The sequence below is a fragment of the Geotrypetes seraphini genome, chromosome 4, assembly GCF_902459505.1.
Source record: "Geotrypetes seraphini chromosome 4, aGeoSer1.1, whole genome shotgun sequence".
NCBI lineage: Eukaryota > Metazoa > Chordata > Amphibia > Gymnophiona > Dermophiidae > Geotrypetes > Geotrypetes seraphini.
Genome location: NC_047087.1, coordinates 167,897,994 through 167,912,190, shown reverse-complemented (window position 1 = coordinate 167,912,190; position 14,197 = coordinate 167,897,994). Strand labels below are relative to the sequence as shown.

At 43.6% G+C, this 14,197-nt stretch overlaps 1 protein-coding gene across 3 annotated transcripts in view; it reads right to left on the bottom strand.

Annotated features, from left to right (window-relative positions):
- Window positions 1-9,541: 9,541 nt before the first annotated feature.
- CTCF (CCCTC-binding factor) overlaps window positions 9,542-14,197 on the bottom strand; it is a 336,042-nt gene continuing 331,386 nt past the window's right edge. For 2 of the 3 annotated variants that reach the window (XM_033940990.1, XM_033940987.1), the window contains one exon: window positions 9,542-12,033. In XM_033940990.1, coding sequence (XP_033796881.1) covers window positions 11,846-12,033 — 188 coding nt within the window. In that variant the 3' untranslated portion in view covers window positions 9,542-11,845. The remainder of the gene's footprint in view (window positions 12,034-14,197) is intronic. The other variant, XM_033940988.1, reaches the window with a different exon arrangement.

Below are 14,197 nucleotides of genomic sequence, written 5' to 3'. Positions count from 1 at the left end.
AATGTGTAAAGCCTGAAACAAATTAAAAAATATGGGAAGCATCATCATCCTCATACCTCCATTCTCCCAAACCAAGATATATAAAGTTTATCCCACTACTCTAACTCCCTAGTAAGTGAAGCTAGAGGAGGGTCATAATTTTGCTTATATAGCTATGTCCAATCCACCCCCCATGTACTCATAAATACCTAATGGGCCCCTTCACCCAACACAATAGCAAGCTTTGTTAAAGTATTTGAACCCTATACACTAGAACAGATAAAAATATTGAACCTGTCTCAGACAAACTGACCTTAAACCCTGATAAGGAGATAGATGATTTTCGGGGGGGTGGGGAGGGGGGAATTCTAGACGTATTTTTTTCAGAATGGACAAAAGAACATAAGAATTGCCACTGCTGGGTCAGACTAGTGGTCCATCGTGCTCAGCAGTCTGCTCATGCAGCGGCTCCCAGGTCAAAGACTAGTGTCCTAACCGAGACCAGCCCAACCTGCGTTCGTTCTGGTTCAGCAGGAACTTGTCCAACCTTGTCTTGAATCCCTGGAGGGTGTTTTCCCTTATAACAGACTCCGGAAGAGCATTCCAGTTCTCTACCACTCTGTGGGTGAGAAAGAACTTCCTTACGTTTGTACGGAATCTATCCCCTTTTAACTTTAGAGTGCCCTCTCGTTCTCCCTACCTTAGAGAGGGTGAACAACCTGTCTTTATATAAAAAGTCTATTCCCTTCATTATCTTGAATGTTTCGATCATGTCCCCTATCAGTTTCCTCTTTTCAATGGAGAATAAGCCCAGGTTCTCTAATCTCTCACTATACGGCAACTCCTCCAACCCCTTAACCATTTTAGTCGCTCTTCTCTGGACCCTTTCGAGTAGTACCCTGTCCTTCTTCATGTACGGTGACCAGTGCTGGATGCAGTATTCCAGGTGAGGGCATACCATGGCCTGGCACAGCGGCACGATAACCTTCTCCAATTTGTTTGTGATCATTTTACTACTGCTGACTTTGGGTGTCTTAGCACCAAACGTCCGAATTGGACTTAGACGTTTCTTTTGATTATGCTCCTCCACACCTATATGTCAGAAGAGTAGGTGTTTTTTTTTTTTTTTTTGGGGGGGGGTTAGTGGCCTCACATTTTCCATAATAAATATAGTGGTTAGAGTAGCTTATGGGCTTGGGTACTCCTCTCTATGGTTCACTAGCCCACCCTGCAGGCTACTTAATACACCTGTATGCAGCTCTACTAGGCTTTCCTATACCAGGTGGTGATGTTCCGGAGACAGGTATGCACATTTTTATTCTGATCTTTGTGGGGGTGTGAGGGGGTTAGTGATCACTGGGGGAGTGTGTGGAGGTCTTTACTTTGTCTCTGCAGTGGTTATCTAGACACGTTGGATACTTTTTTGGCACTTATACCTGTTTTCACATCGTCTAACTCACAATGTATAAGTTTCATCCAGGAAGTCTCATAAAACATTTGATTATCCCTGCATGACGACTAAGTGCATCCAGAGCTGAAATGGGCATATCTGGAGGAGTGGTTAGGGTGGTATTTAGATGGGATATGGGCTGACCTACACTTAGTCCCTTGATATGTCCAGAAATTCAGTTTGATTATCAGCACTTGGACAACCTGTCTTTTAGGTTGTCCAAGTGCCGACTTAGACGGGTTTTTAGATGTTTTTAAGGTGATTATGAGCCCCATAGTAACTAAGCAACCCACAATAAAATTGGCATCAGTAAATTTAAAATTAGAAAATAATTAAAATAAAATAAAAATAGATGATGTAATATAGAGTACAGGAGGGAAGAGGGGAAGAACTATAATTTATAATAGGAAGGCAAGGAGAAAGGGAAAACACATAAGGTCATGGGTATTGTCTAGTTGCTCTTGGTAAAGTATCCTGCATTACTATTTATTGATCGGCGCACCTATCCAATTTAGGCACCTAACAATTTAATTGGCTTAATCAGTGCTGATAATTGAAAGTGACATTAGAAAATAAAAAATGATTTAAAAAAATTAACTTCCCAGTAGGCATCTAAGATATCAATATAATCATCTAAAATGAGGCGCCTACTAGCAAGTAAGTCATGGTTTGGGACAGATTCAGGGAGAGAGTTTGGAAGATTAGGTTTATACCTTCAATAATCTTCTGTTAGTCTCTGTAGGATTCCATATGCTGGTACGGGAGTTACAGAAATCCAACACTTTTCTGAGCACATGCTCCACCCCCCTTAGCCTGAGAGCTAGCAAACATATACAGTTTTGTCCCAAAGCCAACTTAACATACTTGAACAAATCCATGACAAGTGGGTACAGGGTAAGATCCCCAGCAATACAAACAAGTCTTGAACTGGTATGCTCTGCAAAACATGAACAAGTAATAAACAGGCATAAAACATTGAGGAACAATGTAGAACTAACCTGCTGTGTGCAACAAGCACCCCAAGAAAGACCTTTGGTAATGTGCATACTCACAAAACACTCCCCACAGGATCTGTCAACTGGCTGAAAAGCGTTCAAGCCTGTAAGGAGAATCATCAAGGCAGAAAGAAGCAGGCTATTCCAAACAACTGAGTGTACACAGAGAGAGTGGGTCGTATGGAATCCTACAGAGACTAACAGAAAGATTATCGAAGGTATAAACCTAATCTTCCATTCTGTTACATTTCTTCCAGATTCCATTCGTAAATGACATACCAAAACAATGGTAACAGGGAAGGACAGAAAATCCTGCCCTCAACATCGAGGTCCCAAAAAGGGCATCAGAACAAGCCACCACACCCACTCGGTAAAACCAGGTAAAAGTTTGAAGAGAGGACCAAGTAGCCACCCTGCAAAGTTCATATCAAGTGGGTGTTAAGCAAAATTGGTGACTGCTTGCCACAGGTGATATAAGTAGTGGAAATGGCTGTTCGAATCCATCAAGTGATGGAAGTCATGTACGTTGGCTGACCATGGCGAGGCACAGCCGTCAGGACAAATAGACGATCAGACAGCCATAAATCATTAGTCCTTTCCAAATAGTGGAGCAAGACTCTCCTGACAACCAACTTGCATATGATCCAATCCATTTACTCCGAGCCTGCGAAAGGAAACACAGACAAACGAACTTCCTAGTTGACATGGAAGGCAGAAACAACCTTCCATAGAAAGGAAGGTAAGTATATAGTAGGAAGAAAACTCCTGCGTCCGGAACACAGATAAAAGACTCTCTGCATAAAAGAGCCTGAAGCTCCAATATATGCTGTGCCAAGATAATGGCGACCAGAAAGACAACCTTGACTGTCAGATCCAGAAGAGAAGCATCCTTCAGTGGTTCAAAAGGGGCCTCTCCAAGGCCCTGCAGAACGATGTTAAGATTCCACAAAGAGACAAGAAGACATAAGGGAGGTCGCAAACAAAGTGATCCTTTCAGAAACCTGGACACAGCTGGATGAATAGTAAGCGAGCTAATGCCTCTGCGCGCTCTAAAACATGAAAAGCCTGAACTTTAAGGGAGGCTACTGCTAAACCTGTTTCTAGGCCCGCCTGAAGAAAAACCAGGACCACTGAAATGGGGAGCCCTCTCAGGCTCCACGTGATCCTTAATACACCACTGTTGGAAAGCCTTCCAGGCTTTGGCATAAGACGCCATAGTAAAGGGTTACTTCGAGTGCAAAATAGTTGAGATAACTACATCCGAAAAACCGCGCTTCATCAAAGTTGAGCGCTGAAGAGCCATGCCATAAGACCAAAGTGTCATGGTTCTTCATGGGCACCGGCAACTGACTGAGAAGATATCAATGAAGTGGGAGCCGGAGTTTCTCATCCCACTGAAGACAGATGAGATCCACATACATGGGCAATGAGGCCAGTATGAAGCTACTAGAAGCAGCAGGCCGGGAGGCATTGCTATTCGATGGAAGACCCGACCAACCAGGGTTCACGGAGGAATCATCATACAGGAACTCGTGAGTTGGCCAGGGTCGAACCAAAGCATCAAGCCTAGCTTCCTCCCTGTTCTTTGACTGAAAAAGCACTTGGCCTTGGAGTTTTCTGCTGAAGCCAACAAGTCCATTTGGGGCTGACCCCAACGCTGTACGATCAGATGGAACGCCTCCTGGACCATGCTCCTGGGTCCAGGATCTGTTGGCTGTGGAAGTCTGCCTGAACATTGTCGACTCCGGCCACATCGGCTGCCGAGAAAGACAGAAAATGCATTTCCGCCCAGCGGAATGCATGCAAGCCACTTGGCCCCAGAGAGCTTCTTGCGCCTCCTTGCGGTCCAGAGGAGGGCGACGAAAATGATAGGAGGCTTGCGCCAGAAGATGTATGAGGAGAGGAAAGGAGGGACAGGGGAGATATTATTCAGACGTTCAAATACTTGAAGGGTATTAACATAGAACAAAATCTTTTCCAGAGAAAGGAAAACGGTAAAACCAGAGGACATAATTTGAGGTTGAGGGGTGGTAGATTCAAAGGCAATGTTAGGAAGTTCTACTTTACGGAGAGGGTGGTGGATGCCTGGAATGCGCTCCCGAGAGAGGTGGTGGAGAGTAAAACTGTGAATGAGTTCAAAGAAGATCTAGAATCAGAAAATAATATTAAATATTGAACTAAGGCCAGTACTGGGCAGACTTGCACGGTCTGTGTCTGTGTATGGCCGTTTGGTGGGGGTATGGGCTGGGGAGGGCTTCAGTGGCTTGGAGGGTGTAGATGGGCTGGAGTAGGATTTACAGAGATTTCGGCAGTTAGAACCCAAGCACAGTACCGGGTAGAGCTTTGGATTCTTGCCCAGAAATAGCTAAGAAAAAAATTAAAAAATTTAAATTGAATCAGGTTGGGCAGACTGGATGGACCATTCGGATCTTTATCTTCTGTCATCTACTATGTTACTAAGTTTGATGATTTACGTACGTCACCGATGTGATGTCGTCAGAGAAACTCACACTGCTGTTCCTTTTAGAAGGGGCTGGAGAGTGAGTAACGCTAGCCGAATTGTCCAAAGCTCCAGACAATTGATCAATCAACATTTCGGACAAGGAATCCACTGCCCCTGAATGGAGTGGTCCCCACAGTGAGCCCCCCAACCCAATAGGCTGGCATCTGCTATACAAGTCATCTACTCAGAAATCCGAAGAAGCTGGCCCCGGCAAAGAGCCTCCCCCTGAAGCCACCAGCTCAAGCTGGCACCATCCAGGAGAGCAGAATCTGAAGGGGAACACGCTGTAGAGACCACAGAGAGGAGGGACTGCTGAAAGGGTGCATGGCCACTCTGGCTCAGGAGACCGCCTCCAAGGAGACCGCCAGAGACCCCAGAACATGCAGATAAAAACATAGAATATGACGGCAGAAAAGGGCCTTCGGCCCAACAAGTCTGCCCACTCAAATAGCCCTCCCCCCTAAGTTCTTCTTTGAAGTGAACCCACATGTTGATCTAGGCTGTGAGAACCAGATGGTCCAGGAGAATCCTGATCTGTTAATGAAGTTTGTCTGCTGACCTTGGAAAGAAACACACAACCCTGTCTGGAGAAGAAAAGGCCCATATACACCAGAGACTGGGAGGACATCAAGCTTACATTTGTCATTGCCTGCAGCAGAGACACTACCGTCTCCACTGCACTTTCACACTCCTGATATGATGGAGCCCAGATCAACCAGTTGTCAAAGGAAGGATGGACCCCTTGCTGGTGAAAATCCTACTACTATCACCTTGGCAAAAGTGGAGTGCCGGCAAAAGGCCAAAAGGCAGAGCTGCGAACTGAAAATGCTGTTGCAGAACATGGAAAACGCAGAAACTGGTGATGCTCCGGGTAGATCGAAATATGGAGATAAGCCTCTGTGAGATCCAATAAAACCAGAAACTCTCCTGGAGAGACAGTAGCCATCACCACGAGCTCTGTTCCATGCAGAAAAGAGGAATCTGCAAGAAGCGGTTGAGACATTAAATCCAGAATGGGTCTCCAATCCTCTAAGCCTTCCTGTGGTACGATGAGTATAAGGAGCATCTCTCTAAGCCCGAATCGTATTCTGAAACAGCTTCCAGCGCCCTGATGTCTAAGAGGTGTTGCAGAGTACTGCAAACCCTGGACTTCAGTCTGGTCAACTTGCTAGAGACCAGAAACAAATCCAGAGGCGGGCAAAGGAGGTCTAACTTGAGCCCCTCCCGAATGATGACAAGCACCCATCGATCTGAAGAAAGTCGAGTCCATTATGAGAAAACTAAGAAGTTGGCTCCAATGTCATCATTGGAGCTTTTTAGGCGCAGCCAATGCACATGGAACCCTGACGACATCTGCGGGAGGAATAAAGAGCACTACAAACCTCTCCCGATGTCCGGTGAAACTTTTTTACAGGGAGAGACTTAGGGCGGCGATCAGCAATATCTGTGTAGAGGTCATCCAGACCTGTACCAACAAGAAGCTGGCCCTTGAAAGGATGTTTGCTTAAGGAGGCCCTTGAGGCAACAACCCCAGCCCAGACATGGATGCAAAGAGACAGGTGCGCAGACACTGTACAAGCAAAGAATGTACTAAGAACTCAAATGATATCATAAAGGGGGTCAAGCACATAATCCACGCCAACCATCACCAGCAGATGACAGGCATGCACCTCCACAGAGGATGCACTATGCAGGCCGGAATGACAGGCACGCGTCATAAAGGAAACGGCTGTCATCACTTTGATACCTAAAGATGCCTCTAGAAAAAAAAAATGTTTTTAACATAATATCCACCCTGCAATTCTGAGAGTCCTTAAACTTCACTCCCCATCATTAAGGAGGGCTGCGTGTTGGATAACCTGCACCACGCTGGCATCTACCTCAGGCTGTTCAAATCCTGCTGAAAATCAGGATCCAGGGAATAAAGCATTAGAAGGTCAGAAAGAGCTTTCTGGGGTATCACATTGTTCTGAAACCAGACCAAGGAGCTGTGGATGGAATGGAAAAAAGCCACAGGACATGACCGAAGCCTGAGAAGTGGAAGGTGGAGAATCAAAATAGAGCTCTTTCAGAGCAGCAGCAGTAAAAAGGCAGACAGAAGCCAGCTTAAAAATCTGCAACAGAAGGAGCATCACCCAAATCTGGATGCTCAGGGCGGTCGAGGTGACTAGCCAGATCCAATATAGAAGCAGTGTTAGGAGAGTCATAATATCTGCATGGCAACTATTGCAATTGAGGTCTGCCATAGCCAGACGAGAGGGCTCCCAAACAGGAAGCTCCACCACAGGTGCAACAGATCAAGACCCGATGCGCCCGCTGATTGTGTCAAATAAACGGGGTCTGAAGAATACGCCTTTCAGAGAAGCCGAATAAAATCCATAGAAAAGGCCCATCCCGCAACCATGACAGGGCTCTGAGATACATGCGCCATGCCAAAAGAGTCCCCAGACTCAGAATGCAGGCGTTTTGTGCCAAACTCCAAGATGGTCTCTGGGCAAGATTTTCTTCTGAATACACGGACCCAGGCCGGCTCCCCAGTCCAAGAGTACTTGTCAGAGGTGAAGTCCGAAGCTTCCACAACCTACTCCAGTGCACAGCACGTGGTACACGGTAGAGAATGAAACGGGGAAAAAATTTGTGCCCATCACCGCCCTGTCCCCGCGATCACTGTCCACGCCACGTCCCCGTGACTACTATCCCCATAGAATCCATACAAGCCTCAGTACTGCAATATCTAGCTTATTCCTTCCTTATAAATCAAAGTTCTGGCTGCTGAACTAGAGAAAGAGACGTTCAGCTGGCAGAGTTTTGTTTATAAATTTTTATCAACAACTAATATATTACTTTATCCTAAAGCAAAAAAAAAAAAAAGAAAGAAAGAAAAGAAAATAAATAGAATATTTTTTTCTACCTTTGTTGTCTGGTTTCTGCTTTCCTCATCTTCTCATTCAATTCCTGCCATCCACTGTCCTCTCTCTGTGTCTTCCATTAGCTCTGTTACTGTGCCTCTCTCTTCCCCCCCCCCAATTGGTCTGGCACCCATCTTCTTCCCTCCACTCCCCCCATAGTCTGGCATCTCTGTCTTCTTCCCTTCCAACATCTTCTCTCCACTGTCTTTCCCATTTCCCTTCAGCGTCTGTTCCGCCCCACCCCCCTTCAGCGTCTGCTCCACAGGGCGGTGGATGGCCTTGTCCTCGTGCCTGCAGTGAGCACTTTTTTCCCCCCACCGTTTCGGCGGGTAACCTGCGAACAGCCACCGTGTCATTCTCTTTTACACGGTTGCTGATCTGGCGCCAATACAGCGCAATCAATGTGCACATTCAACAGATTAGGGTTTATGGAATCCATCCCAAATGATTTTTAATCAAATCAATGGGTTTTGAGGCAGAAATAACACTTAGAAAAAAAAAATAATTTAAAATCCAAGATGGTCACCGCCAGCATATTTACACCAAAAATAAACAAAACCTGAAAATAAAAAATAGCAATTTGGGGGTCTGGGGAGGTGGGGGACCTGAACCCTATGCTCCAAAACTGTGAAAAATGACTTTACAATGATCCAAAAGCCACCCCAGAAGTTCCCATAGGAAATATTGGAGGGTACTCACAGTTTTGCAGCTGAATGGAGGACAAGGATTTTTTTGCCTCAGAAACTTCTCCAAATGAGTGGAAGATCTTCGGACTGCCAGCTGGCCAGATACAGACTATGACCATAGAACCTTGCCATGCAGTTTGAAGCAGGAAAGGCAGCCTACGCCTTGAAACCCGGGTGGGTTTTACTCCAGGTGCATACAGCCTGTGCCTAAAACCTGTGACAAGGTCAGCGGGCAAGCAAACTCCCAGGGGAAGGGACCCCGAGTTTAGGAATGGTGGCACACAGCAGGCTGGCTCCACAGATCCACCAAAGTTTCTCTGTGAAGCAGCAATCCAGCACCATGGTCCTTTCCTCCGACAGGGGACTACTGGGAAGGGGTAATGGAACTGAAGCCACAGAGAAAACAAACTTTACGTGAAAAAATTAGAACAAGAAGCAGAGCAACTGCAAAAGACTTCTGTACGGATTGCTTGTAGAAACTGTAACTGGATATGTTTGTTAGCTCTTAGGCTAAGCGGGTGGAGCATGTGCTCAGAAAAGTGTTGGATTTCTGCAATACCTGGATTGCAGGTTGGGATTGAACACCTAGTGTATGGAATCTGGAAGGGACGTAACAGAATGGGAGTGGAGTGAGTTAGATGCCATTAGACACCTACCAGGTGCACTCATTTAGGCCAAGAAAACCCTGGCTTAAATGGCAGTGCACCTAAGGATTTAACACCTAATGGCACCCAAGAACACTTAGGCATGATTCTATAAATGGTGCCTAGTTGGTTGATTGACAACCGTGCCAAATGGCACCTAGGAGTTAAGACACCATTTATAGAATCAAGGTCTTAGTGATTGATAAGGTTCAGTTAAAAAATTAAACAAGAGGGTCTCCTAAATTTCATAAGCCCTATAAAAAATAATCATAAAGAAATCCAGCCATTAGGAGCAGACAATCCATTATTATTTATTCACTGTACAATAGTACACTCTCCTTTCCCAGCTCTCAAACACTCCCTCCCCCCCCCCCCGCAGTACAATATTTTATAACAAATTTTCATGTTGGCTTCCTAAAAGAATCAAAAATATCACACAGAACAGCTAAGTACAAAAATGCATCAACCTATAGATCCTGATAGCTTTCATAAAAGCAGTACAGAGAAGAAAAGATCTGTTTGAAACCAGGAAGAATGAGACTATATAAAAAGCTTTAGTAAGTATGAGTCAAACTACTCTCAGGCATTGTCCCACATAGTTTCCTTGGTTTATCAGAGGACTCCAAAAAGAAGGGAAAAAAAGAGAAAGCCTTTTCGTTATTGACTTCCGTACACAAATTTTGTGGCCCAGGAAGAAAGGAGCATTAACATCCCAAAAATAACCTTACAAACCAGTAATTTTGCCTCAGCCACAATGGTTCATGAAATACACACAAAAAAATAATTACAACTGTAGGAGAAAGGAGCAAAGAACTGGGGGTTTAGTGAAATTCTGGAAAAAAAACTTGCTTAGTGTACAATACCAGTTAATGTATTTTTGGAAACTATTATTAACATCTTCCCTTCATTTTCTTTCCAATTGTGTTTATATGTTTTCCTAACATGATCGGGCACAAGTAGCTCCAATTTTGTCACTGAATCTACCAATAATTAAAATCTCATTTTCAAAATTCTGAATTACTAGAAAAAGATTAAAATATAAAAAAATAAAAACAAATATTTACAAATCTGATTACAGAGATACTCTGCACAAGAGGAAAAAGAAAATGTGGTGAGGAGTGATGAAGTGAATGACATTTACAAAGTTCATGCTCTAAAATTAAACTGGAGCACATGCAGAGCAAGATCTCCCAGACCAAGAGTATCATGATCAATCAGACTAGCTGAGAAAGCTTTAATCCAACAAGTACTCCCCAGTCTATCTTCTCATAAGGAAGGGGCCTATCCTATTACACCTAGATGCCCTTTGATTTTCTTGTAATAGTAATCTTACCAATCTTTTTTTTTCACTGTTCTGTGTACTGAAATCAGGTTGTAATGCAGATATGAATAAAAACTATACATACATACATATATATAATGTTATTTCATGAAAGAGAAACACAATTCCTAAACTCTGTACTTTGTCAGTTGTATAAAAAAATTCCATAGAGTGCAAAATTGAGTTATTTTAACCAATTATAGATATTACTAGAAGAACTGAGCGCCACTACAAGCAGCTTGATTTATATAGGATGACTTGTGATGAAAGATACTTTAGACAAGTTTAAATTGGGGGAGGGGGGCTTAAAGAAAAGAGAGCATCCTCTCTTAAGGTGATTTAAAACCATCCACATTTAATCTTTTTTTAAGTGCATAGTAGTTTCACGGGGGGTTTAAAGGCGAATAAGCATCTACATCAATTCTACTACAGGTACTTTAGGAACAAGACAAACATCTTCCCTGGATAGTGTGTATTCTACCTTATGCATTTTATTGTTAGGACTGAAATTAACATCTGCTTTTTATTCCTTTTATTTTGCAAGGTACTCCTGAGATGAGGAAAGTATGCAACATGTGGATCCTTAGCTGGCTGGCTGACTGACCAACAAAAGGATTTGCTGGCTAAGCACTTAACTTGCCAGTCAGGACCCCTAGGAAAGGAGGAGGGCTAAATTATATTACAGAGATTTTTATAATTCTATTTTCAGTTTAAAATATATATTGCTCTGTAATATCACTGTACACAAAGGAGAGAGAAAAATAATCTTAAAATGTATCAGATAACAAGGGCCTACTTTGCCAAAATATATTTAAAAAGCAAAATAAATTTAAAAGTTTAGCTTCCTCTTGATCTGCATTTACATTCCATAAAAACTCCATTTGAGTGGAAGAAATAAAATTTAATGGGGGGGGGGGGTTTGTGTTTGTGTGTAGGGGGATATCTAGTATAGTGAAGTTTCAAAGGTCTCCTGTCTGTATAATCCATGCCCCAATGATCTTAACAAGAAGGCAGGATTTGAAGAAAAAAACATAATTAGCCATGTCACAGAAAACTCTCGAGTATTGACCAGAAAAAAAAAGAAAAAATATATATATTTATATTTATATATATATATTTATATATATAACAAACCTCTCTCCCTTAGCATTCCATGATCCTGTAAAGCTAACTGAAACAAATTCTATTTTAAATCACATTCTACATCATTTTAAAGTTTATTTCCCAGTACTTTTGTGGTAAAATGGTCTAAAAAATTGATGCATTTTTCAAAGCCAAAAGGGGAAGAAAAAACAGGATTGGAGAGGCTTAAATACAGCCTATAGCAATTCAGTCAGCAAGCTTGGCTTTCCCCTCCATCACCGGTCCATCATGCTGAGAATCATCTCTGGAGTTAGGTCTCCATTAGGAGCTTCGACTGGTGCTGTTGCCTGCACCTGCTCTACTACTCCTTCTACAGTTTCTGTTTCAGGCTCTTTCTTTACTTCCACAATGATGTTTTCAATGGCACCAGTGTTCTGGTCTTCCACCTGAATGATTGCTGCTGCTGAAAGAATAAAGAAAAGGAAAGTTAGTAACATGAAATATGTTGGATGTAGAATATTTCTACTGAGGTATTCTGTCTTTTAAAAGCATTAAGTTTTTGCTTTAATGGCTCCTCTTTTTGTTTTTAAAGGCCATTACCATTAGCCCTTTTCGAATGTCTTCCATTAGAAAGATATTATACTTTGTTTCCAACAGTCTCTCAAGTAGACCAAACTACAGTAGTCTCCTATGGTACTAACAGGAAAATAGATCAGTGAGTTGAGCTTCCATGTGATATTCCTTAATTTACCATTAAATGTTAATGGAAGTACAGTGGTACCTCGGGTTATGAGTGCACCGCTTTGCGAGTGTTTTGCAAGACGAGCAAAACATTCGCAAAATCAGCGCCTTGGAAACCGAGCATGGCTCGATTTACGAGCGCCCCCCCCCCCCCCCAAGTTCTCTCCGTGAACTCGCAGGCCTTGAGCATGCGCAGATGCTCAAGGCCAAGCAAGAAGAGGAGCAGATCTTTGGCCACCGGCACCAACGCACAGGACATGCCGGTGCCCAGATGATAGTAAGCAGTGGTGGGGGAAGCCCAATCACGACGGACCGGGGGGGGTGCCCGATCGCGGCGGGGGGAGGTGCTGGATCGCAAGGGGGTGTGCCGGATTGCAGGGGGGGCCTTCAGGGGGAGCAATGCCGGTTCTCGTGGGGGTGGGGATGGGAACGTATCAAAGCGAGTTTCCATTATTTCCTATGGGGAAACTCGCTTTGATCAACGAGCATTTTGGATTATGAGCATGCTCCTAGAACAGATTATGCTCGTAATCCAAGGTACCACTGTATTTGACTCTCAAAACTTGACATTTCAAGACTACTCATCAAATGAAACCTGTGTGTTATGCAAGACAGTAGCAATTATCTGTGTAACTTTACTATTTTTCATCTTTATTATTTTGGCACAATAACTTCCTACTGTTTTGTTAGGTTACTTTCTTTGTCTTTCTTTCTCTCTCCCTGCCCCCTTTCTTTCTTTCTCTCTCCCTGTTCCCCTTTCTTTACAGTATGTACTTACCCTGGTAAGCTCTTTTCTAGTAGATAGGCAATTCTGATCCTCGAGAGCCACAGGCAGGCCAGGTTTTCAGGATATCCACTATGAATATGTATGAGATGGATTTGCATGCACTGCCTCCTTGAGATGCATATCTATCTCATACATATTTATTGTGGATATCCTGAAAACATGACCTGCATGTGGCTCTCGAGGGCTGGAATTGCCTACCCCCTGCAGAAGGAATCTACTCTGGATTTTTCACTCTGCCTCTATAGTACTTCAATGTGCAGTTTAGCGCCCTCTACAGTTAGTATCCAAGCATGGAGAGTAGTGCTGCCCGATTCAAATCAATTCACCGATTCACTTCGGGTGAACTGATTCGAATAAACCTAAAACAAAACAAAAAAAAAATTGGCTTCCTGATTCGGCTGATCCTCCCCCCTCACCCCCTAAAGCAGGAGCTGTTTCCTCCGCCGCGATCCTGCCTCTGACATCAGAGGAAGGGTGGGACCGCAGCAGAGGAAACAGCTCAACTTTATGCACTGTTTCCATCCAGAAACGTGGAACTCTCAGGAAGGCATTCACTGCCTTCAGGTCCAAAATAGGTCTCCAATTGAGAGACCCCTGAGGGGACCCTCCAACTACAGGCCCTGAAATGCTATGCTCAACAATATGGCCAAGATGGGAAAACCAGGCTAAGAACAAGATGAATTCCTCCAAGGACAAAATGACAGTTTTAAAACTTCTTTTCTGCACATCTCTGCTGACTGCTGAATGGCTTATGGGGACATTTCTTCAGAGAGCTGAACATCAGATAAAGGGATAAGGACAGTACTAAAAAGCAAAAGTTGTGCCATGGTCCATGGTGACAAGATGTTCTGCACGTACTCGCCAACGCAAAATTTTCCAAGAAGGAGGGGGATTTTGAGAAGAGTCAAGTACATCTTGTGGTCAGCCTCAGGGACAAAGCTGTTTAGGGCAGATAAGATGGTGCTTTTTGGGTACCTCCCAAGACTGGTAATGACATACGTCAATAGCAGACATGCCCAATTAGAAATTAAGTATGTAACTACAAACCAATCAATTAAAATGCAAAGGATTTCTGCCAATAGAATTAAGTTTAGTAAGT